At 47.1% G+C, this 25,705-nt stretch overlaps 1 protein-coding gene across 1 annotated transcript; it reads left to right on the top strand.

The window, feature by feature from the left end:
* Prmt2 (protein arginine methyltransferase 2) lies at positions 1-23,913 on the top strand. Its single transcript, XM_051153262.1, has 10 exons — positions 1-69; positions 7,326-7,445; positions 8,192-8,374; positions 9,648-9,809; positions 10,266-10,430; positions 14,192-14,367; positions 20,739-20,868; positions 21,446-21,582; positions 22,549-22,720; positions 23,350-23,913. Exons 1-10 carry the CDS (start codon positions 16-18, stop codon positions 23,380-23,382), a joined length of 1,332 nt encoding a protein of 443 aa, XP_051009219.1. The 5' UTR covers positions 1-15; the 3' UTR covers positions 23,383-23,913.
* Positions 23,914-25,705: the final 1,792 nt, after the last annotated feature.

Genomic DNA, 25,705 nt, shown 5'->3' with positions numbered 1-25,705 from the left:
TGACCTTATTGAGTTATGGAGACTCCAGGTGAATGTCACGGAAATGAGTCACAGGTCATCCCGGTTTTGGTACGTAAGAGCCATGTGTAACAATCGTCCAGAGAAGCAAGCGCCACTCATAGGTGTGATGCAGTTTTTCTTGTCTCTCAAGGTCATGGCTAACAGGAGGATGCTTGAATTTAAAGACCACTGAGGCAGGGGGATGAACCTAATCATAGGTACTATGCTGAGTGGTGCCATAAACACGTCAGGGAACTCTTTAGCATGCCTTAAACATCACAGTTTATACATGTGCTTGCTTGGTCTTAGGCCTAGGACCAGGAAGTGTTTGGTACTTGAGAAGATCTGTCCTTGCGTGGTGTTTTCTGCAATTTGATTCATGTTAGTAGAGAACAGGTCTCCTTCCATGTTAAGGAATTTTGATTATGTACAATTAATAAAATGAATATTCAAATAAAATGCTTTTAAAAATAAAAGATTTTCATGTCTGTGGTGTCAGCTTCAGCATTTTTTTTTTCATTCTAATGATTTTCTACCCATTGGATTTGAATTTATTTAATTATTTATTGTAGTGATATAGGGTCTTACTGTGTATTCCTGGCTGGCCTAGAACTGGTATGTAGACCAGACTAGTCTTAAGTTCACAAAGACCTGCCCACCTCTGGCTCCTGAATCCTGAGGTTAAAGGTGCCTCTGTGCCCAGGTACTGGGTTGTATGTTTGGATGTTTTTATATGTAGGAGGTTTATTTATTTCATCATTTTGTTAATCCCCATTTTCAGCTGCAAAATGTTTTAATTCCATGAACTAGCTTTTCTTTTGAGAAATGTAAATATTAAGACACTTATAAAATAGTATTGTAGAGATTGAGTATATGTTCTGCAGAGATGAGTACTTCATCCTTTGTCATAGTTTCCTCAAAGCATGCTCGTGTACACACACACACACACACACACACACACACACACACACAAATAAGATTAATGCCATAGTCTGTTCTTAAACTCACAACCACTCCTTCCATTTCTAGAGGCAAACAATTGCTTATGTATGTTTCTGTACTGTGTCTGTACCTTTATGACCTTAGAAGGGTCCCCGGACCAGCCAGAACTAGACAGTGAGAGCCTTTGTCCATCAAACAAACAAAGCGAAGGGTCCCTGAACAAAGTGTGAGGTTGCTGTGTGTGTCTCTGAGGCTTGTGTAAGCGGGTTTGCTGTGTAATGTTCCTTGGGCGATTTGGCCCCGCTACTGCTATGTCTGTGGCTGTGTGGCAACTGAGTTTTGTGTAGGGCTGCTGTGGGCAGGTTTACATCTCCCTCTGTTTCCCTTTTGTTGGGCTCGGATGTGTTTCACATTTCTCCCGCCGTGGTATGCAGCAGGTCTCTGTTGCCTTCCTGGTGCTTCCAGTTGGAGACTCAGCCATAGCTGTGTGGAGCTTTGAGAACAGAAGGACCACGTAACTCTGAGTTTCCAGGTGACTTCCCCAGTTCAGGGGTCTTCAGTAGCCCATGATGGTGTCATAGATAACACTTTACTTGTGGTCAGTTAGACGCCATAGAAAAGGCTTCTTCTAATTGTCCCAGTGACATGTGCCTCTTAGTGGCTCAGCAATTCTTTTGTTTTTGTTTTTGTTTTTTTCAGTCAGGGTTTCTCTGTGTAGCCTTGGCTGTCCTAGACTCGCTTTGTAGACCAGGCTGGCCTCGAACTAACAGCGATCTGCCTGCCTCTGCCTCCTGAGTGCTGGCATTAAAAAAGACGTGTGCCACCATGCCTGACAGCAGTTCTGTTAATACTGCCCCGCCCCCCACTAGGGACGCTGCACTGATACAAGGAATTTATATTTTTACTCATCATAATGTAATGGGTATTAGAAAAATTTCCAGACTATTTGGAAATATCTTACTTTATTCCTAAGTATTAGGGAATTATCTTTATTTTACTATTATTGATTTGTGCACACGCGTGTGCATGTATGTGAATATATGCCATGGGGTATATGTGGCAGTCAGAGGACGTCTTTCAGTGGTTTATTCTTTCCTTCCACTTTTTCACGGGATCTGAGCGTTGGACCCAGGTTGTCAGGTGCTTGTGTGGGAAGCACCGTTGTCTGCTGAGCCATCCGGTTGGCTCCAAATTTGGGAGATTCTCCTCGCTCTTTTATTACTGAGTTTTGGCGTGAGAAAGTAACATGCTCTCTATAATTTGAGCCTTTGAAATTTACTGCAGCCCGCTTCATGGAACTGATTGTTTCTCTTGAGTGACGTGGCCATCCTTCCAAAGACCGTGGGTTCTGCAGTTGGATATAGTGTCCCTTCACTGTCACTGAGGTCAAATTGTTATTTTTTTTTTTTTTTATCTTAAATCTTTTTCATGAGTGCATGTATATACACACATGTGTATGTGCACGTATGTGTGTGCTTCCCAGAGGGACAAGGTTGTGTGTCATCCTCAGGAATACCACCTGCCTCCTTTGATGCAGGGCTTCTCATTGGCCCAGAGCTCAACAGCTAATGCCTGACCTGCATGGCCAGAGAGCTCCGGGAATCCTTCTGTCTCTGTCTCCTGAGCCCTGGGATTGCCTGTGCGTACCCACTGTGCCTGGGATGTTTATATTGTTTGTGGGGGTCTTTGTTCTTAGTTTCTGCCCCTGCGATGGAGTGTTTTAGTTCATTAATATTGAATGTAATGACTGATGCAATTAATTTTAATGCATTTGCTGTTTGTTTTCTGGTTGTTGCAGTTCTTGTTTGTACACTTGCCCATTTCTGCCCAGCTTTGGGTTACTATGACAACTGATGTAGTTTTACATATTGTGTCTATTGGTTTGCTGGCGGTATCTTTTAAAACACTGCCTTCGTAGCTCTCCAGGGTGTTGCCGAGCACATAACCTGTTCCAGACTTCCTGCTTCGCAGTATGAAAATCGGAAGAGTTAGTTTTGTTTTCTAGTTTCCAGTCCATTGTAACATACATTAATTGGCACGTATTGTGAACTCCGGAAGAGAGCGTCACTTCTGGCTTTACACTGTGGAAAGGATGTAATGAGAAGTGGTTTCTCCTGCCTTTTCTTGCTTTTCTTTTTAAGATTTATTTATTTATTATGTATACAGATCTCGTTATAGATGGTTGTGAGCCAACGTGTAGTTGCTGGGAATTGAACTCATTACCTTTGGAAGAGCAGTCAGTGCTTTTAACCTCTGAGCCATCTCTCCAGCCCTCTCTTGCCTTTTCTTACATTCTTAAATTTCCTTGGAGGCTCATTTTCTTCAGCCTTGACTTTTTTTTTTTTTTTTTTTTTTTTGTTAGTAGCATGAGTTTATTGTGATATGTTATGGCAAACTTGGTTTGAATGAAAATGTTTTGTCTTAATTTATTTGAAGGGGGTGGGTGGGGGAGGGACTGTAGCCTCACACTGTATTCCTGGCCTGGAACTTTCTGTGTAGGTCAGACTGACCTTGAGTTCACATAGACCTGCCCGCCTCTGCCTCCCGAGTGCTGGGATTAAATTTGTCCTTCACAATGCCTAGCTCTTGAGGCCTTAGTTTTTGAAGATGGCTTTAGGTTTTCTTCTTTTCCACTGAGGACTGTGTTTCCTTGTGTTCTGCCCATTATGTCAGGCATGTTGTTCTGTAAGCTGCAGTGACCCACTCCCCTCTCCCTGCAGTGCTGGGTGGGTCTACAGGTGCCCATAGCCAGACCTGGCTTTTTAATGTGGCTGCTGTGTTTGCACAAGAGACCTCGCTCACTGGACCCTCCCTCTCGCCCTCCACCCAACTGATTTTATGAATCGTAAACAAACAAAGAGAAAAACAATGTATTTGGAAAAATATTGGCTCAAGATCTTGGAGAAGCTCTGTATTGTAAAAAGCTCTCCTTCGGTCTCATAGAGGCTTCGTAGGGAAATGAAATATATAAAGATAGAGTAAGTAAATAGAATAAGTAAACATGTCTCTTACAGAAGGGCAGATTCAAGCTACAGTCAGGATATGTAAACAAAAGCCCTGAGGACACGGTAGTGAAATCAAAAGTCAGTGGCCGAGACACCCTGTATACCAGTCTCTGGCCCAGGTTGAAGCATTGGTGATGTCTGTGTGTGCCAGCTTTTGAGGCAGAGGACACCCCATTGCAGGCAAAGTAGGCAACGGGAGGGCCCTGAATTGTGAAAGTGTGACTTAACCTTCGAAAAAGGCTTACCCATTGAGCCTGGCAGTCTGTCCTGTTGGAATAAAGTCTTTGGATAAGGATACACATGCACAAAGTTTTTTTTGTGTGGCACATTTTATGGTGGTAGAAATGATGCTGAGAGAAAAACCAGAATCAAGCAGAATTCAATATTTTATGAAAACATTAGCATTTTCTACAAGACATTGTATAGAAAAGTAAACTGTAAAAAAAAAAGGGGGAGCATGTAAGGCATGTACAAACTAGCTATATTGAAAGGGGAAAATCTACTTAGAAAAAGAAAGGGAGGGAAGGAAAGATGGAGAGAGTGAGAGAGAAGCGGGGGTGGGGTGGGGGGAGGAACATGTGCTTGTGAATGTGCCTGGAACGGGTCTCAAAGACTTACTTAATAGATGGAGAGAGTGCTATGGTGGGTGGAGGGCAGGCCAGAGGAAAACTTACCATATGAAGGCAATTCACGTTACCACAATTCACTTACCGCAGTAAGGAAAATGCCAGGAGTACAAACGGGCAATTAGCAAAATTAAAATAGGGCTAGTAAATGTTTAGAGACTCACGAATGGCCCACGAGGTCGGCAAGTGGAAATGCAAAACAGTAATGGTCACCCATCAAACCGCAGAGATAAAGTGGTCAGTGTCTGTTGTTCACGAGGGAAATAGAGCCTTGGAGCTCCCACTCAGTGGAGCAGGGCTCATGGAGTCTTGGTATAGTCCTCGGGGCATTTGGTGAAGAGATGAAAGCCCTGCAAGTGAAAGTCTCGGGCGGCGTGTGGTGGAATACACCTCTAATCCTGGCACTTTCGAGGTAGAGCCCCGCCCTGAGGGCCAGTCTGGTCTACACAGTGAGTTGCAGGCCAGCCAGACCTACACAGTGAGCCCCAGCCTGGAACCAACAGGAAACAAACAACCCCAGACAACAAAAAGACACAGCGGTCTTTACCAGCTTTACACTTGAGGAATTTATCCTGAGGAATTTCTTAGGTACACACAGGGTGATTTGCGTTGAAGGAAATTAATAACTGATAATAGAAGAAACCAAACGCAGCCTGTATATTCAATGGCTATTCCTATTGCACAGGTGCCCAAAGTGTGATGTGTTTTGCTCTCGGCTCTGTGTATCCACCCAGGTAAAGCTAGATCCTTGACTGATGCAGAACGGAACCTTTGGATGAGTCAGAGTGAAGCAGGCTTAGCGAGTGTACTGAACACACACAAGGGAGAATACGTATTTTAGATAAAGCTCCTGTATTCTGAGAGAGCGATAGGTGATCACTCGGGCATTTGAAGTTACAGTGTTTAAAGGATGTAACTGACGAGGGAGTTTAAAGATTAAGGAGTTTTAAGATTAAGTAGAGTTAAAAAAAAAAAAAAAAAGACATGAACTGGGTGACTTATTTTTCAGGAAAGAGTTTTTTTATTGTGACTAGAATCACAAGGTAGCTTTATGAGGCACACTGTTTATAGTTACGGTTGACAGAAATGTATTAATATGGTTAAACTTAAAGGCCACAAATGTTCAGGCCCTAAGTAAGCGTAGTTTGCTGTTTTTAACTCCAGAATTTGAGATGTCTTTGAGACGATAAATATCTCTTAGGTAGTTTTGATTTTGTTGCTTGCATTGAGGTCACTGTCTTTTTAAAAATCCTTTATTTTTACTTTATGTATATGGGTGTTTTGGCTGCGTGTATGTGTGTGTACCACAGCAGGCAGTGTCTGCAGAGGCTAGAAGCTGTCAGATCTTGGGACTGGCGTTTCAGATGGTTGTGGGCTGCCATGTGGATGCTGGGAATTGAACTTGACTCCTCAGGAAGAGCAGCCAGTGCTCTTAACCACCGAGCCATCTCTCCAGCCTGTGTTGGAAGTTCCTGATTCTCGTAAGGTTTTGGAACGAGGGGCTTCTTTTCCTTCCCAAGTCTTTCCAATTCCCCGCTTTCCAATCCTGCCTCAGTGGGAAGCATTCCCGGCCTGAGCAGCTTTCAACATGTTCTGTGGGCAGCATGGTGGCAGGTACTTTCTAAGTCAGGGAAGATAAGCAGCAGCGTGCTTGGAATGAGGTTACAAGATACATTTTATTCTGTGCTTTGTGTGTTTATATGTTGCTTAAGCAAATTACTCCTCTGCCTAGGTTTGGGTGTACATGTTTGTTGGGTCAAGGTTATGTCACTAGAGTGTATGGTCTGAGTCCATGGCACCTTCAGTCTATGTCTTTTTTTTTTTTTTTTTTAAGATTTATTTTCCTATGTATATGGGTATTTTCTCTACACACTAGAAGAGGGAATGGGATCCCATGGGACTACAGTATAGATGCTGTGAGCCTCCATATGGGTGCTGGGAATTGAGCTCAGGGCCTCTGGAAAAGCAGCCAGTGAGTGCTCTTAACCACTGAGTCATCTCTTCAGCCCCTAGTCTATGTCTTTAAGGTGTCTTTATTCTATAGGGCACAAACTATGGACTTGCTGAGTCTCAGCCCATAGGTCCTTGCTGGGTTGCTTGAGTTCTGTTGGTATCTTCGAGGCTTGTGCCGATTTCTAGCACCTTCCATGGGCTGTTGCCATATCCACCTAGTATCAGCGTCCTTAGGTCTGAAGGGGTCCCTGGAGTCCACCTTGCAGTAGTGTCTTCCTCACTGGAGTGTCGCTCCCAGGAAGCAGAGCTGGTGAAGCTAAAGACCAGCACCCCTCTTCCCCCCTACTTCAGCTGACATTCTCTTTAAGTCATCTTGTCTTGGAGACACAAAGGTGGACCGAAGGTGACAGCCCTCAAGTATGCTCACAAAGGTGACTCAGGTTATGGGCTGGAGAGATGGCTCAGAGGTTAAGAGCACTGGCTGCTCTTCCAAAGGTCCTGAGTTCAATTCCCAGCAAGCACATGGTGGCTTACAACCATCTAAAATGAGATCTCGTGCCCTATTCTGGTGCAAATGCAGGCAAAACACTGTATACTTAATAAATAAATAAAGCTTTAAAAAAAAAAAAAGAAAGAAAATGACTCAGGTTATTTGAATAATAAGTCTTGCTCACATGAATCTTTATTTGAAACAGTTCCGATCAGGTGGTACATAGAGAGAGACAAACACAGACAACAAAGCTCACAGTGACAACAAAGCTCACAGGGCTGTCCTTGTGTCTCTCCTTGGCCGCGGTAGGAGGAAGACCCCGTGCACTATGGCGGGGAGATGCAGCTCCTGCAGGATGGGGCACAGCTGCAACTGCAGCCAGAGGAGTTCGTGGCCATAGCCGACTATACTGCCACTGACGAGACCCAGGTATCTCTGATTACCCACTGTACTGTGACTTAGGAATCTCAACGTACTTCACGGTGAAATTCATACGCGTACAGTTAAAGAAGGTCTGGGTACTAACCCTGACTAGTCACTCCTTAGCCCAACAGACTACCCCAGCAGGATGCAAAGATGCTTGCAGGAGGATGGGGAAGCGCCCCCCTGCCTGGAGAACTTGGTATAGAACCCCCTGCTCAAGGGACAGCGACGTTAATCAGACCATCATACATTCTTGAGTCTGGTAGGAGCACATCTGTGGAGTCTAAGTAGAGACTCCTAACACAGCTGCCTGTCTTTTTAAAGAAGAGTGTTAGGAACTCGCTGGCAAGATACCTCAGTGGGGCAAGGTGCTGGCTAGCGGCCTGAGTCAGATCCCTGGAGCCTATGTGGTAGAGGGAAAACTGACTCTCAAATTCTCTGGCCCCAGTACATATACTACGTCAAGTATGTACACACACACACACACACACACACACACACACACACACACACACACACACGTGTAATTGTCAGAAAAGAATGTTGGTTAGGCTATGTTCTTTCTGATGGATGCCCATACAAAATTTATATCTTGCTATCATTTTTTTGTGAGTCGTCAGTAATCACTGAGGTCACTGTGATCTGGCCACCAACACTGGGGACTTAGTACCCAGTTATTGGTGATAAATGCCGATCAATTAGACTCTTTTCTTACGCTATAACTTCTGTCGGTGTTGGCGATTGTTTTCCAGCTCAGTTTTTTGAGAGGAGAAAAAATTCTTGTCCTGAGACAAACCACAGCTGACTGGTGGTGGGGGGAGCGTGCAGGCGGCTGTGGGTACGTCCCCGCAAACCACCTTGGCAAGCAGATCGAGGACTATGACCCTGAGGACACCTGGCAAGACGAGGAGTACTTTGACAGCTACGGAACGCTGGTACTGCTTTCCAAATTCTCTGTGGAGCTGTGTGTGTGTGTGTGTGTGTGTGTGTGTGTGTGTGTGTGTGTGTGTGTGTGTGTGTGTGTGTGTGTGTGAGTTGTCCTCCTAGTGTTTAAAGTGGACATGCAGATCTTCCTGTTGACTTAGAGGCACCGGGGTCTCTGTCACCACGGAGGGACCGCTGCTGTGCTGGATACTTGATGTGCGTGTGGCTGCGGTGACACACCACAGAGCTCTGTGAGTGACATAGAAATCTGAAATTTGTGTGCCTTTCAACATCGAAGTATGGTTTTTTTCTTTTCCTTAAAAATAAGAACATTTTTTTTTTTTAAAGGTAAAAGCCACTTTGATAGGCTGATTGACCCGTGAGCTGTCATCTGCTGACTCAGGCTAAAAGTAGTATTAGAGCAAGAAATTCTAAACTCTCCTTCTCTCGGTGTTTAAAAAAGAGTAGGATGTCCCACTTTAAAATTGAGATACAAAAGTTACATAACTCAGCTAACAGTAATACTGCTTGAGGTCTTCTTATTATCCCACTTGGATGTCAGTAACCCTCTGGCCCAAGGTTCACCCTTGCTAAAAACGAGGCGAAAACTGTCTCCTTGTGAGGTGGATGGGGCAGATGAGATGCTAAGCAGGAAAGCCAAAGAGCTGATCTGTCGCCTCAGTCACTGGTCTACTGCTTCGATGAGCCACCATGACCGAGGCAACTCTTGTAAAGGAAAGCATGTGCTTTGGGGCTCGCCTAGGCATGCTATACATTATAATTAAAGCTAAAAACACTGTTGCATGCATATGGTTAAAGCTCTTAGTCTATGGGCTGGAGAGATGGCTCGGTGGATAAGAGCACTGGCTGCTCTTCCAGAGGCCCTAGGTTTGATTCCCAGCATCCACATGGTGGGTCACAACCATCTATAATCCCAGTTTCAGGGAATCTGACACCCTATGTTGTGGGGAGGGCCCTTTTGTCACAAGGACACCTGCTGCAGTAAGCCCGGTGTTTTCTCTTGATGGAACCTGGCTGGGAGGTAAAGTCCTTCCAGCCTTGGGAAGTACATGTGGGGATATTTTTTCTTTTCTTCTATGTGGTCCACATTGATTTTTCTGCTCATCTCACTGATACCTTTAATCTCTTGGCGTTTGATCTTTTGATCTGAAAGCCCGTTTGTTGCTAATACTTTAGGAGTTGGGACAGGGTGCAGGAGCTGCGTCCCTGTGTCTGTGGTTCAGGTCCAGGCCCTTGCGATGACACTTGATGTGTTGTTTATAGAAACTTCACCTGGAAATGTTGGCCGACCAGCCTCGGACAACCAAGTACCACAGTGTCATCCTACAGAACAAGGAGTCCCTGAAGGACAAGGTCATCCTGGACGTGGGCTGTGGCACTGGAATCATCAGCCTCTTCTGTGCCCATCACGCACGGCCCAAGGCAGTAAGTGTGCCTGCGTCTGCCTCCATCTGTGCCCACTGTGGGCCAGAGTGGTGGCTGACTTGACAGGCGGCCGTCATATTTCTTCCTTTCAGGATGCTGTTTTAGCCTCATGGCAGTTTAGGCTCATGGGAAGGAAGTAGGCAAGCTGGTCCATCTATGGCTAAGACTGGCTTACTGTGCTGACCACGAGCAGTGCAAGGGCAGCAAGACAGAACAGCAGTGACAGTGGTTCTGTTAGCGGGACATTTGTGAGATGTTACTTTAGTTCACGATAGAAAAAGGTGGGTGCTTATGACTATGTTGGGCCTCACATGGTTACCTGCCCCAATACAGGCCTTTGGCTCCCTGAAGGAAGCCTTTTTCTCCTCTCTTCATATTTGTGCTAAGCTGTGCCATGGCCTTGTGACATAGCTATGACATCTTCGGGTGCTAAGGGTCACCTTTTTACCACTGCAGGTGTATGCCGTGGAAGCTAGTGAGATGGCACAGCACACAGGCCAGCTGGTCCTGCAGAACGGCTTTGCTGACACCATCACCGTGTTCCAGCAGAAAGTGGAAGATGTGGTGCTGCCCGAGAAGGTGGACGTGCTGGTGTCCGAGTGGATGGGGACCTGCCTCTTGGTAACGCTTGGCCTGTGGTGGGCTGTGGGTGTGGTGGGGTCTCATTTCTTCCCATCTGAGGAATCTTTGAAAATTACGATTGTGATTTTTTTTCCCCTGAAGTGAGGTGGTTTTTTTTTTTTTTTTTAATTTTTTAATTTTTTTATATTTTTTTTTATTTATTGAATGATACCAGCTCAGTGTCTGGAAAATAACAACAGCAACAAAATACTTCATGAGCGAGTGAGTGCCACTTTACCCTGAGCTCTCCAAATCATCTTCTCTCTCCTGGGGTGTCTTCAGAGCGTCAGGGCTTTTTTTTTTTTTTTTTTTCCTGACACAAGGTTTCTCTGTGTAGCCTTGGCTGTCCTAGACTTGTTTTGTAGACCAGGCTGCCCTCGAACTCACAGCGATCCGCCTGCCTCTGCCTCCCGAGTGCTGGGATTAAAGGTGTGCACCACCATGCCCAGCTACGTTAGGGCTATTTGTTCATCCAGTGGTGTTGCCATTCGTGGCCCCCTTGCTGTAGGCTAGCCTTGTTACTGTCTGTGAGCCTGTCATGGTCCCAGTTCATCATAGAAGGGCTCAGATGGACCTGGTTACTTGTTCACATATTCACCATGACACTCACCATTCATGCCACCAGCGTAAGTGACATTGCATTATTACTTCTTTAGAGGAGTCTCCGCTAGGAGGCAGGGTCAGCAGTGTTTATGTGTTTAGCTCTGTCCTGCTGTGTTCGGTATTGTGAAACCCAAGGCGTTTTGTGCACTAAAGCCTGAAGTTTAGCCTTTGTATGAAAGTCCAACAAAATCATCTCTGGATGGTAATTTATGCCTCTGGCAAGACCTTTTGAATACTAAGTGGTTGTTGAGTGCTGCCCCCTGCCTACAGTGCAGACGTGGACGGAGTGCTGGCTGAGGGCGTTGGACTTGGGCCTGCTGGATTATTTTGTCAGAAGGTGAAAGTATTTGGGAACTTGATGTCTGTGATATGTGCTGACATCCACAGATTTATAGGATGATGGGAAAAGGGATGCTGCTGTTAGCCATGAAGTGAGCATGCGCCTTTACCCTGAGGCCTGCGTTCGTTCAGCCAACACTCATTTACTGACCACTTGCTATTGCCCCAGCTGTGTGAGCTAGAAGAGGGCAGAGTAAGCCTGTGGAAGGGAGGCCCCTGCTAGCTCTCTTTGGGGTTGAGAGGCAGGGATGGGGAAGAGAGGAGCCTTGGGGGTCCAGAGATGTGGAGGCTAGTTCCTTACCAGTGCTTCTTGATCCAAGACTGGGGACTGTGTCTCAAGTACCCGCGTGGAGGCGGCTGTGTTGGGAACCTGGCACACAGTTACAGACAGGGAGTGTTGACTTCTTGATGAGGCGCTATCAGGAGTCAGGGCGTCCAATGGGATGTGATGAGGAGGCCCAGCCGTGCAGCTGCCTGAAGACAGGAGGGCATGTGGGATGGTCTCTAAGGAGTTAGATCGTGTGCCGTTCAGCAGTGTAGGTTGTTCCAGTTCTTTGAAGCCGACCAAGCCGGGATATGTCAAGTTGTTTTAAAAAAAAATTCTTTAAATGAAACTAGCAAATGGCTCAGCTGGTAGAGGTTTCTGCCGTCAAGCCTGGGATGCACAGGGTCAAAGGAGAGAACCGGCTCCTTCAGGCTGTCCTCTGCCTGTGTGCCCACACAAATGCACACATTGATTTAAACATTCTGTAAATTGTATTGTCCTATAGAAATGGATGTGAACAGGAATCTGTATTGAGAGATGTTGGTGACAGCAGCGTGTGGGATTTGCTTCTACAACCACAATACGTGGGGGCTGGAAGCAGAAGGATTATAATTTGAGGCTAGATTGGGCAATATTCACCACAAAATGTTCAAATGAGAAAATTAGAGACAGTTATGACAAGTCATATGAATGTTAAAAGCTATGTTTTAAGGTGTTTTTCTTTAAACTGGCTGAATTCTTGGCTGAATAACATGAGTTTTAAAAGGTAGACTGTGTCCAATATGTGTTTATGTAGCAGTGACATGGTTTCTATTCCTCATACGATCCAGGAGCCCTACCTATCCTTCCTGCTGCAGCTGCAGGAGTGCGCAGAGGCCAGGGGAAGTTACTGCAGACTGAGCTGGCCCCGACTGAGCCGCTGACTCCTCCTCCTCCTTCTCCTCCCCCTGCTCCTCTTCCACCACCATCTCTTCCTCCTCCTGCTCCTCCTCTGCTCCTCCTCCTCCCTTTTGTGTTTTTGTTTGTTTGGCTAGTTGGTTTGGTTGGTTTTGGTTTTTAAAGACAGGGTTTCTGTGTGTAGCCTTGGCTGGCCTGGACTCACTTTGTAGACCAGGCTGGCCTCGAACTCACAGAGATCCGCCTGCCTCTGCCTCCTTGAGTGCTGGGATTAAAGGTATTTATTTGCCATCGCAGCTGAACATTCTCCTTCCAGTCCCGTCTGGATACAGGGTTTCAGCAATTTAGGCAAAGTGGAAGTTCCCATGAAAGTTGCGATCTTCCGTGGTTCACCAAGATGAAGTGGTTAACCTACATGGGCCCAGAGCAGTGCAAGCTGTGTTCTCACAACGCCCCTTGGACGCACAACCATATGAGTTCTGGTTATAATTAACCCAAACTGCAAACACCCATATGCCCTTCAGCGGTTTAATGGTCAGGCTGGCAAATCTATACAGAGGAGCCAGGCTCAAAGCATGTGGACAGCCCCAAAGGCCTCCCGCTGGATGGAGGAGGCCAAGTTCAAAAGGCTACTCCACTGTGTGACTCCATTCAGACGAGGGAGGGTTTCCTGAGCCCCAGGGTGGGAGGGCATGGTCACCAGTAGACGTTTGTGTGAATGGGGAGCTACTGCTTGTCCTGTCATGACTGTAGGGACACATCACATGGGTGCCCAAGTTCATGTAGAGTGTATACCATGTCAGGGCAGTTCTATCTGATGACGGAAAATAAAATGTAAAGGCCATATCTGTCTTTTGTATGTGCGCACATACATGTGAATGCATGCAGAACAGTACTTGGAAAGAAAACAGTTCCTTCAGGGCCTGGGTTTTCTTGTGATTTGAATTGTGCTCCCTTCTCTAGATTGTGTAAATCCTTACGGTCTTTATTTGTTGTAAAACTTGGGCAGATTACTAAGACAACACAAGCCTGCTGCTAATCCCCACCCGTCACGGCTGAAAGCGGAGGGACCGCTGGCAGTAGCCTTCAGCCTCTGCCCTGACTCTCTTATTCCTGAGTTTGAATTGAGTTTAGGTACAAAAGGAAACCTGGCCTATTTATGTTGGTCCAACTGAGTCCTAAAGATGACAGGTTCCCCTGATGGCCTCCCTGAGGGCTTGAGGGTGGGGGGTAAAGTGCCTGCTCTTCTAAGGGACCCACAGTTAAGTGCTTGACCAGAGGGTTGTGTGAAAATTCTGGGAATACTCCAGACAGACTGATCATGCTTGTTAGGTAAAGCCATGTGGCACTTAGGGGCACTTTAAAATCTAGTAGGTTTTCTCTGAGTGCCAGTCTGGGGCAAATGTGAGAATTCTTATTGGCTGTTAGCTCCCCTTGGATCCCAGTTGAGTGGGAAGCGACAGATTCCCAGCTAGGACATGATGCATACATAACGGTTTCTAAGGGCGCAGAATAATCCCCAGGTTCTCTCATGTGATCCACTGGCCTGGCTGGGATAGCTTTGGGGTAAAACGGAAACGCCCAACATGAGATGGAGCACTCTGGTCTTGCTGGGTGAGACCTCAGTGACACCCTTGCCTCTCTTCCTCCCGTGCAGTTTGAGTTCATGATCGAGTCCATCCTGTATGCCCGGGATGCGTGGTTAAAGGAGGATGGCATCATCTGGCCGACCACGGCCGCACTGCACTTGGTGCCCTGCAGCGCTGACAAGGACTACCACAGCAAAGTGCTCTTCTGGGACAACGCGTACGAGTTCAACCTCAGTGCACTCAAGTAGGTGTGCGTGACCACTTGCACTTGCAGGACTGCCCCGTGTGTAGGAAAGCGGACGGGAGCTGGGTGGGCGGCCAGCTGATGAGGGTCTTGATGTGTGCCGCCTCTGCTTTCCCTGGGGTGGGTCTTATGAATCTTCACTCTGCGGAAGGCACAGTTTCTCCTTCTTTATGAAGGACCAGTGACCCAAAATGAAGTCACAGACATCGCTGAGATTTTCTTGTTTCCGTCTCCTCTGCCTTCCTCTGCCTACCCCTCCTGACCCCTGAGCTCTTTATGTATTGGGGAGCTTGCTGTAGGAGACAGGCCTCCTCCTGCCTTCCCGCCAGTCTCAGCTGTGGCAGCATCTCAGTTCTTGTATTCCTGGAGAATTTGCATCAGGACACAGGCAGAGCAAGCAAGGAGTAAAGGTTTATTTCAGCTTATGTACAAGTAAAAGTGGGAAGGAAGTGCACCTTCTTTGATAGAGGGCAGATAGAGCCAAGTGGCTAGAGCCAGATTGTCCACCACGGGCGTGAACTGAGCTGGTCCCTTTCCTAGAATAGGTGGAAGATTTCTTAGGAGCCATCTTTACCCACAGTGTAATCTGTTATAATTGAACGCAGTGGATGCAAGAATATGTCAAAAGAGGCTGGTGTGCTGCTACAGGTCTTTAATCTCAGCACTCAGGCGGCAAAAGCAGGTAGATCTCCATGAGTTGAGGCCAGCCTGCTCTACTTCACAAGTTCCAGACCAGCCAAGGCTATGTCGTGAGACACTGTACTTCCACTCCCTAGTAAAGGATATGTGAAAAGGTTTACCCCATGAAGCTGATACTAGAAGGAAGGGCAGTGGTGCCATTGCGCGTGCTAGTCGGCGCCTGCTGGGATGGCTTTGTCTTGCCCGTTACTCCTGCTCTTTCCTTACTCCCTCCTCAGCCGCAAGCTCCTTCCCACTTTCTCAGTGTTCTGGACCACACTCGCACTTATTTTCCCCCCCGCACTAGAACCTAAAGCAGCAGCTCCTCACTGTTGAGGGGAAGTATGGCAAAAGGAGCTCGGAGAGAGCTCCACTCCTCGAGAAGGACGCTCTTCCCTAGAGCAGACTTTGACGTTGGGGGTGGGGGGTGGGAAGAGCCCCTCCGGGAGCAAGCCTGTCCTGAAACACAGGAATCGAGGCTTCCATGGAGAAGTGGGTCCTGAGATGAAAGTCTCCACTGAGAGTGAGACTTGGCTCTAGCACAGGCCTTGGATCACAGAGACGGAGCCTCCCCAAATGACTGTGCTCCAGAATGGTCCCTGAGACACAACTACTAGTGCCTGTGGTGGTTTGAATGAGAAATGTCCTTCATAGGCTCTGGTATTTGAACACTTGGTGCCCAAACCATAGCGCCGTTTGGGAGGCTTAGGAGATACAGCGTTGTTGGAGGAAGTGCGTCACTGGGGGGTGGGGGGATGTGAGAACATAGCCTCACCCACTTCCCTGAGAGGCCATTGGGTGAAGTATTGAACTGTGGTGCAGTGGAGACTCCAAGATGTTGTAGATGCCAGGAGAGCTGCATTTAGGGAGAGGAACGAGAGAGAGAGAGAGAGACTGGAAGGGTGGAGCCACGTAATCCCTTTGAAAGAGAAGTGTCAGGCACTGGACGCTGAGCTGCAGGATTCGACATTTCCTTTGCTAAGTTCTGGTCTCGCTTTGCTCCTGCATTTCTTCACCGTGCCTCCATTCCTCCCATTTGGGATGGTAATATGTTCTTTGCCAGTATTTTACAAGTATGTATTTGCCTTTCGCTTTGATAGGGGTTGGCAGTTGAGAGATCGCCTTGAAGCTCAGAAGGGACCTTGGGCCTTTACATGGTGTTGGCACTCTGAAGACTGCCAGGAGTTTTGAAGTTGGACTAAGTGTGTTTGTATTATGATATGAGCCTATGGGAGTGGACTGTGGTTGAATGTCCCTCATAGGCTCTGATATTTGAACACTTGGTCTCCGGTCGGCAGCAGTGGAACTGGGAGGCTTAGGTGTGGCCTTGCCAGAGGAAGGGTGAGAGGGACTGGGAATAAAGCATGCTGCTACAGGCATTCTGTTTTATCTTTTTAATTAAAAAGCCAAAATAATAGGAAAAGCAAATATAAAAGCATTATGCTTTCCCTAATTAATATGGGAAATCATTTTTCCCTTATTTAACATCCCAAAGGGAATTGAGAGGGAAGGGTACTGTATATTGTGGGTCTCAGGCTCACCTGGAAAGCAGGACACAGTGTTCCTAACCACCTGGCTCCAGTTCTTTCATTATGCCCAGGCAGGAGCCGTGGGTAGACAGGCAAGGGAAAGCCCTTCAAGTGACAGCCTCTGGCAGCGTTCCTTTCCTCACTGTTTGACAGCATTGAATGGTGGCAGGAGGTGGATGGAGGCAGCAGAAAGCGCTACCCTCTATTTCATAGTCCAAGAGCGGGCCTCCTACAGGGACCCTTAGCCCTTGGCAGCAGCCATTGGTACAGCTCTCAACCCAAGATCCTTGGCTTTGAGGACTTGACAAGTCACTGGGATTCCACTCTTACCCAGTTTCTTTCTTCTTCCGCTGCCTTTCTTCCTGTCCTGGATGCATTGTCAGCCACTCTGCTGCTGCCTCAGCCCCCTTACCTCTTGCCTAATGTGGCTGATGCACATCGGAGGACCTAGCTGCTGCGTGTATCTCTGTTGGGGGGTGCCTTTTGAGGAAGTTCAGACGTTGGGACAACTAACTACCAATACCTTTGTGGATTTGGTGTCTGTGACCTCGCTAGCTGTTGAGCCCTTGGCTGCCTTGCTTCTCACACAGTTTGGCCTGTTGACTGTTGAGTGGCCATCAACACTCTACTGTCCTTGTCACTCTCACTCATCTCTCTTGTTTGTAGTACTAGCTCAGGCTGTGTTACTGAAAGTGAGAAGGAGGAGGGAGGGAGGGAGAGAGAGAGGAGAGAGGGAAGGAGGGAGGGGAGAGAGAGAGAGAGAGAGAGAGAAGAGAGAGAGAGAGAGAGAAGAGAAAGAGAGAGAGAGAGAGAGAGAGAGAGAGAGAGAGAGAGAGAGAGAGAGAGAGAGAGAGAGAGAGAAACTACTCAAATGAAGCCTTTTAATGCTGCATCAATACCAGTTAGGGCAGCATAGTAGAGTGACCAAAAAGAGCCAGAGAAGACTAAGTGTAAATAGCTTGAGAAAGTGTTTGGACCAATCACAGCTCCACCTCTTATTTACCCAATCATTGAAGTCAATGAGGTTATCTTAGACCAGTGGTTCTCACCTTTCCTCATGCTGTGACCTTTGATACAGTTCCCATGCTGTGCTGACCACCAACCATAGAATTATTCCATTGGCACTAAATAAAGTTGCTACTACTGTGGGTCGTAATGTAAATATGTGACATGCAGGAGATCTGATATGTGACCCCCCCAGGTGGTTTAGAAGACTGTTTTCTTTTTAACACAGGTGTGGAGTCTCCAGGGGACATCCAGGGGAAGTGTTCCCACGCTAGCCAAAGTTTACAGAGTCCTTTAGAGTTCATCATCTGTGCTTATGTTAGCTGAAAGTCTGATACAGAATATTATCAACAGCTCTGGCTAGCTCAGTCAGCTGTGGTCTCTCTCCTGTTTTCTCCAGGCGTCCAGATGGCGGATGCTGGCCTAAGTGCCATTTTTAGTTGTTAGACTTGATAATGTTTTCCTTCAAGGAAGCCTGGTATGGTTTTGTTCAAGGAAAGAACAGAAAGACAGTCTAGTAGCTACTAGTTACAGAATCAAATAGCCTTCTCACCAAAATCTTCAGGAAAATGAAGGTCAGAAGTAATAGTATATTAACTGATTTTAAGCAATGTTTACCTATCCAGTGCCCCAGAGAGAAATGGGTTCCCCTTACCTATCTTAGGAAAGTAGAGAAACTTTTAAAAGCCATGATGGAGGACTGGGCATGGTGGCATATACCTTTAATCCAGGTACCCCTGGAGGCAGAGGCAGGCAGATCTCTGGTCTCTGTGAGTTCAATGCTAACCTGGTCTTCATAGCAAATTTTAGACCTGTCACAGCAACATTGGAGGCTAGCCTGGTCTACATAGCAAATTCTAGACCCTGACTCATAAAAATAAAGCAAAACAAAAAGCTATGGTGGAACTATAGTAACTAAACAGTGCTGCCCAGAAAAGCTACTGTGTAGGACCAGAGGCAGCGAGAGCAAGATGGCTAAGGATGGTAAGGTGGATCTGAGTTGGAAGCAGTGAGGGCCGAGTCTTCACATTCGTCATTGATTGTCCCTTTGGAGAGCATCTTTCCTTCCTCCTTCAAACCAGGAATTAAAACTAATTCTGTGTGGATTTAAGAGGTCTGTGTTGAAATATCAGCACTCACTATAGGAGTGCGCACACAACACGTGGTGTGTGTGTGTGTGTGTGTGTGTGTGTGTGTGTGTGTGTGTATGTGTGTCGGGAACATGGGGTCTCTCTCTGAGCTGGAGAGGAATCACTATGTCACCAACAGAGTGACATAAACACTGAATTGGAATTTATAAAGTTTGGTAGTTTGTGTGCCAGAAACCAGCAAGAATCTTAATTTAGAATCCTTTAGGAAAAAGATGCATGTCTCGCTGAGATCATAGCCGAAGAGCTTGAATAGATCAGGGGGGAAAAATCCAACAAAATTACCACCAACTGTTCCAACATTGCTAAATGGCACTTTGTTCATCAGATGAGCCAGTGTTGAATCACCTGTCTTGCTGAGTGGCAGTCATCTGCATGTGCTACACTGTTTTGGGCGAGACAGACATCTTCTGTCAAGAGCATCAGAGCCTTGTTAGTAGGTGCTGGTTATCCACTCTGTGGTGCCTACTGTGTCTGTCTCAGTCACTCTTCTGTCTCTCTGAAGAGGCACTGTGACCACAGCAACTGTTATAAAAGCAAGCATTAACTGGCGGCTGGCTTACAGTTTCAGAGGCTTAGTCCATTGCCATGATGGGGAGCACGGCTCTGGAGCAGTCACTGGGAGCTGCATCTTCATCCTTAGGACCTGGCCACCCCCAGTGACACATTTCCTCCAGCAAGGCCATACTTCCTAATCCTTCTAATCTCCTCAAACAGTTCCACTTTGTGGTGACCACGCATTCAGATCTATGAGCTTATAGGGTCATTCTCACTCAAACCATCACAGTTGCTCTTGCTCAGGTAGTGCTCAGGCTATGCATGAAAGGCATTGGGAACAAATGGCTTCCTGAAGGAATGTGTGCAGATTTCTGTGTGTCTATCAGAAATTCAGATCATCCTTATCTACATAGAGAGTTTGTAGTCAGCCTGATCTACATAAGATTCTGCCTTGAAAGAAGGAAAGAAATGCCATGGAATTTTAGAGATAGGTAATAAAAAAATTAGGTAGTAAAGCTGACAGGACAAAGCATTTATACAGAAAGGACCCTAATTTACATAAGCATTAATATGTATGTGGGGAGGTCACCTAAGTCACCAAAATGCTGAGGCAAAGTACAGGAATTATTCTTTTTTTATGTTAGTTTGTTTGTTGAGACAGGGTTTCTCTGTATAGTCCTGGCTGTCCTGAAACTCACTTTGTACACCAGGCTGGCCTCAACTCAGAGACCCACCTGCCTCTGCCTCTCAAGTGCTGGGACTGAAGCCATGCACTACCATACCAGGCTACAGTTTGTGTTATTTGGACATATTCATAATTATCATCAGAAGTACATTAAGAAATTTGAACATAAAACTATAATCCTTTTTTAAAAGATCTGCATGTTTGCTATTTGGGAAGTTACTGCAGGTGCTGTTTTGATTCAACAGCTGCTGTAGTGAGAGGGTGGTGGGAGGAGGGGCTGACATTGGGGGGGGGGGGGGGGGGCACGTGCACAGGGACAGTAGGAGTGGGTCTCAGCACTCGGTTTTGTGCAGCACCTCTGGGTGCCGCTCTTTGTCTGTTGCTGAACTTCCTTGCTATGGAACAGTTTGGTTTTTCCTCCCGTGAACGAGACACAGGCGCCTCCTCTAGTCCTGCCAGTAGGCATTGGGACTAGCTAGATTTAGGGGGCATCAGCTGAGTTCTCCGCATAGTGGGAGGTCCACAGAAAGTGTTTTTGAGACACTTACATTGAAATGCCAAGGTAGCCACATGAGAACCACCCCCTTCCTCCCCCCCTCCCCTCCCCGACTTGTCATGGCTGGCTTCTGAGTGCTTGGGTCCCTATATTTGACTTGATAAGGAAGGGGCCGCTGACAGGCAGCCTCTGAGGGCCAGCTAGTAAGGCTCAGCGAGGCTGGAGAGCAGAGGAACTGGGCTAGCAGGGATGATCCTCTAGGCGGCGCCTTCAGTGCTCACTTACTGCGCCCAGTATATTTACAGCTAAATCCTTGACCCCCCCCCCCCCAGGTCTTTAGCAATCAAGGAGTTTTTTTCGAAGCCAAAGTCTAACCATATCTTGAAGCCAGAAGACTGTCTGTCTGAGCCATGCACCATACTGCAGCTGGACATGAGAACTGTGCAGATCTCTGACCTGGAGGTGAGAGACCGACCTGCTTCTGACATTAAATAATTGCACAAGACACTGGGTACTGATAGCAGACATGCAGCAAGCGTGTGTGTGTGTGTGTGTGTGTGTGTGTGTGTGTGTGTGTGTGTGTGTGTGTGTGTGTGTTGTGATGACTGAATTACACCAATAAATGAACTGCTATACTCCGTTTGAGACTGTTTTCCCCTTTTATGTTCTATTTTGGTTTTGCCTTTCATGTTTTAAAATTCTTTATGCTTAATCTCTTCACTGTCTTCAGATAGTTTTATATTACATTTGATGTTCTTGGCATCCTAACATATTGTATCCCATTTATTGTGGCCCAGTGATTGGGTAACAAATTCTTTCAGTTGTTTACAGCCGCTGTCAGTGACAGAATTCTTGACACCCTCGCCATGGTTGGCTAAGTCCGGCGACTGTTGTGTGGGTGTAGGAGTTCGGGATGGATGTGGTTGGTGGAGCCCCATCCACGTGACCCAGAGTGGCTTGCGGGGTTGAAGTCAGGGCTAAGGTATTGGGATTGGCGCTAGTCTGTGGCACCAACATGCTCTCCTATGTTTGGGTGCAGACCATGCGTGGTGAGCTGCGGTTTGACATCCAAAAGGCTGGTACCCTGCATGGCTTCACAGCTTGGTTCAGTGTGCACTTCCAAAGCCTAGAGGAGGGCCAGCCACAGCAGATGCTCAGCACAGGCCCGCTGCACCCGTGAGTGACGCTACTGGGGGAGGCAGGGGAGAAGGAGTAGATGGAAGCAGGCTGGTGTGCTGTGCTCCAGGCACCCTTGGCCAGCCAGGTGGACTGCAAAGGGTTGCCTCTTATCTCTGCTTTGGCTATTCTCTACCAGCAAGTTAGTGCGCCTGAGATGCTTCCCCAGTGTAAAAGTGCATCATAGACTTGAGGTTCTGCTCCCCTGGCCTCTCCTAGCCCCTTAGCCCACAAGTTTGAACACATCCTTTGGCTGGCACAATGCCGTCCAACCTCTTACTCTCCCGTAATGGCGGTGTACGTTGATCAGGTTGGTGTGCCCTGCCCTCACCCCTGTGCCCCAGATCAGGGAGGAGAGGTTAACCAGGGACATTTGAAGAGTGAACAGAACCAAAGAGCAACACGAGAAGGGATGCTGTATGTTTTGGGCGCATGGGCTGACATGAGACCAGAAGAGCTAGATACGGCACGGAAACAAAGAAACGAGAGTCCCAGAGCCTGGGACTGCCCGCCTGTGGTGTTGCAGTTGACTGGCTTACATTAAACTCATCTCTTTGAGAAATGGTCTTCTGTCCTGGCTCCATTGTATGTGCCCCTCATTAACTGTGGTGACTCAATCAGGCATCAGCAGCCTAGAAAGGGGCACAGTGACCGAGTGCACTCCTGTCCTCTGGGGCTGGGGATTCAGAGCCCAGTGTAGTCAGCAGGCCACCCAGGTGGACCTTTCAGCCGTCTCTGTAATGTCATCTCCGCTGCATCTGGAGCAGGGTATCAGCCCGGTGTTGTGGTTTTGACCCCACAAGGACTTCAGATCATAGGGCTGGCTGTGGGAGAGTGGCACTGCGCCTTGTATAAGATGAGACTAAGCTCCGTGTTCCTGGGTTCCAAGGCAGGAAGGCTGCCAGCGCAGAGGGCCTCGTTGGGGCTGCCAGATGAGGCTCCTAGGTGCCTGCTCCTGTCTTGCAGGACCACACACTGGAAGCAGACCTTGTTCATGATGGACGACCCAGTCCCAGTCCACATAGGAGATGTGGTCACGGGCTCTGTTGTGTTACAAAGAAATCCGGTATGGAGAAGGCACATGTCCGTCTCTCTGAGCTGGGCTGTCACTTCCACACTGGACCCCACATCTCAAAGAGTAAGATACTTATTCCTGTAATCGTATCTTATAGGGGCTGGATCTCAGGGAGACTGTTCTGGGTCATTAAGAATGATGACGGATGCGTGTCTCCTGCCATGGTTGGCCCAGCCTTTCCTGTATCACTGGCTTCACACAGGCCAAAGGTGTTACTGCTAGGTAGATTTATTTCTCTTTCATATAATAGCAGGTGGACAGTAAGAAGGTAAGTGTGTAATCATCAGGTGACACAGCTGGCGGAGGAGTCCACACCTGCCTGGGGCCACTACTTGCACTTTTTCTGGAAGAGCCATGCATGAGGTGTGGAGGTGTGAGGGACATATTTCACATGTGGAATGACATGAGGTGCACAGAGTTGGGTGGGGTGTCAAGCCTCAAGTCTCAAAGGCTACTGGAAATTGGAGCTTGTTTTTTTTTTTTGGATACAGAGTTAATGTAGGAGAGAAAAGAAAAACAATCAAACGGTTGCCTTTTATTTAAATTGTGGTAATTTTATATTCTTGTCAGAGTGTTTGTCATTTAAATCTGTTCGCTTGGAATGCCACAACATCCAGAGTTAAACTGTTTGGAAGTACTGTATGTTAATCAAACAGAAATGGTGAATTGACCTTTTCTTATTTCTTTTACAGGTTGGAGAGAAAGTCTTTCCAATCTGGAGGTGACGATTGAACACTGCTTGGGAGTCATGGTCACAGTGTGCATCTTGGTGGAATAAGATGCATCTGGCCACGCGCTGTGACATCCAGACGCACCTGTCCCATGCACACCTGTCCCCTTTCCAACTAGCAGGTGACATTGGGCCCCTCACTCCAAGTGTCATTTCTCTCGTAGGCTGTGTATGTAGGTGTTCATCCTGTGGTGCCTGTCGGCTGCCAGTTGTGACTGTGACCCCAGCTCTGAGTAGCTGTAGATTCCTCAGACACACATTTCAGCCTGTTGACCTGTGACTGTGATGCCCACACCTTGTGTCAGTGGTGTCCTTGATGCCCTTGGCCAGCTGCTGCCCCTGTAGACTGTGGCTTGCAGAGCTGTGCTCTGGTGTTAGAGACAGCTGAGCCCCTGTGCCTTAGTGCAAGGACTGGTGGCGGTAGTGTATGCAGTGGGCTCTGCATGGGTAGCAGTCTGTAGCATCTTATGTGTAAACTATGTGCAGGATATAGTACATGCTCAATAAATATTTTTAAATGAAAAAATGTTCTATTTCCTGCTTCTGTGCATGTATACTGTTTTTCATAAGCATGAGGTGGTGGTGGTTTGAATGAAAATGGCCCCATAGGCCCACAGGGAGTGGCACTGTTAGGAGATATGGCCTTGTTGGAGTGGGCGTGGCCTTGTTGGAGTGGGTATGGCCTTGTTGGAGGAAGTGTGTCACTGGGGGTGGACTCTGAGTTTTCAGATGCTTAAGTGAGGCCCAGTGTCACCCTCTCTTCCTGCTGCCTGCCTGTCCAAATGTAGAATTCTCAGATACCCTTCCTGCACTGTGCCTGCCTGTGTGCTGCCATGTTTTCTGTCATTCAGACAGTGGACTAAACCTCTGAACTGTAAGCCAGCCCCAGTTAAATGGGGCTTTATAAGGCCACGGTCATGGCCTTGTAACCTTTCTCAGTACTACATTTAAATTTATGTTTAAAAATTTTTTTCTGTTGTTTAGTAAAATTATAAAATAATACTCCTGAAAGTATAACAGAGCTCACTGTACAGATGAGCCTCATGCCAAGCACTCTGCATGTGTGGCAAGTGGCTCTCGGTGGGTTAGAGGCTAGCCTGGTCTGCTTACCAAGTTTCAGACCAGCCCAAAATGTATAGTGAGACCCTTTCTCAAAAATAAACAGAAACGAAAACAAAAAAACAAGTGCACACAGGCCATGCACCCAGGTTGAGAAATAACCACACGCAGAGGCTTCGTGTTTCCCAACACCCCTCAGGCACATCAGTGGAACCACATGCCATTGGAGGAGGATGCCATTTTTTCCCTATTAGCTCATTCTGTTGTCAGTTTTAGAAAAAAAAAAAAAAAAAATGAGCTTTCAGCTCCTGAGGGTCATAGTAGTTGTTACTGATTCTCCAGGAACTGTGTGCCGGGCGGTGGTGGCACACACCTTTAATCCCAGCACTTGGAAGGCAGAGGCAGGCAGGTCTCTGTGAGTTCCAGGCCACCCTTGTCTACAGAGCCAGTTTTAGGACATAACCAGGACCACACAGAGAAACCCTGTTTTGAAAAAAACAAAAATAGGAAAAAACAAAACAAAACAAATCGAAGGAGACCATGGTGGTAGACACCCTGTTTTCCACTGGAGGATGACGGTCCTGGATTCATCCTAGGCCACTTAGGAGGTGTGTCAGTGGGTGCTCCTGGTAGAGACCTCTTACTTCTTTTGACTCCGGCTGTCCCTGTTTCACTGAAGAACTTGGTATAGTGGACATTCCAAGCCCCTACCTGCTACCCCTCTTTCTGAGCCATTTTTGTATCTTTGTGGAGGAAACCTTCAGAATAATGCATCCTGCTAGCCAGGACTGGGAGCCTGCATGTGGCAGTTAGCTCTGCAGGCATTAAAGGTCTTTGCCCGAATGTCCAGTCATAAGGAAAAAATGATTCAGGAAGCGTCTCTCCCATCTAGAGGTGGAATTATCCAGAAACAGAACAAATACAAAACAAAATCTGGTGTGTGAGTGTGTGTGTGTGTGTGTGTGTGTGTGTGTGTGTGTGTGTGTGTGTGTGTGTGTATGTGTACACGCACATGTGTATGCCCAGGAGTGCCTCTTCACTCTGAGGTTAGATGATGTCTTGATGTGTTTGGATGCATGGTCCCAGATAGAGGAATTCTGCAGGCAATAGAGGAATGGGCCTTTATCAGGGGTGTCACCTTTGTCATCCTCATAAGGACCCTACCTTAGTCTCCATAGTGCTGGGATTATAAACCGCCACACGTAGCCTGACAAAATATTACTTAAATATTTAAATAATTACATGTACAATTCCATCTC

This window comes from Acomys russatus, chromosome 11 (genome assembly GCF_903995435.1).
Source record: "Acomys russatus chromosome 11, mAcoRus1.1, whole genome shotgun sequence".
NCBI lineage: Eukaryota > Metazoa > Chordata > Mammalia > Rodentia > Muridae > Acomys > Acomys russatus.
The sequence above is the reverse complement of the archived record's forward strand: the minus strand, read 5'-3'. Positions and strand labels throughout refer to the sequence as shown.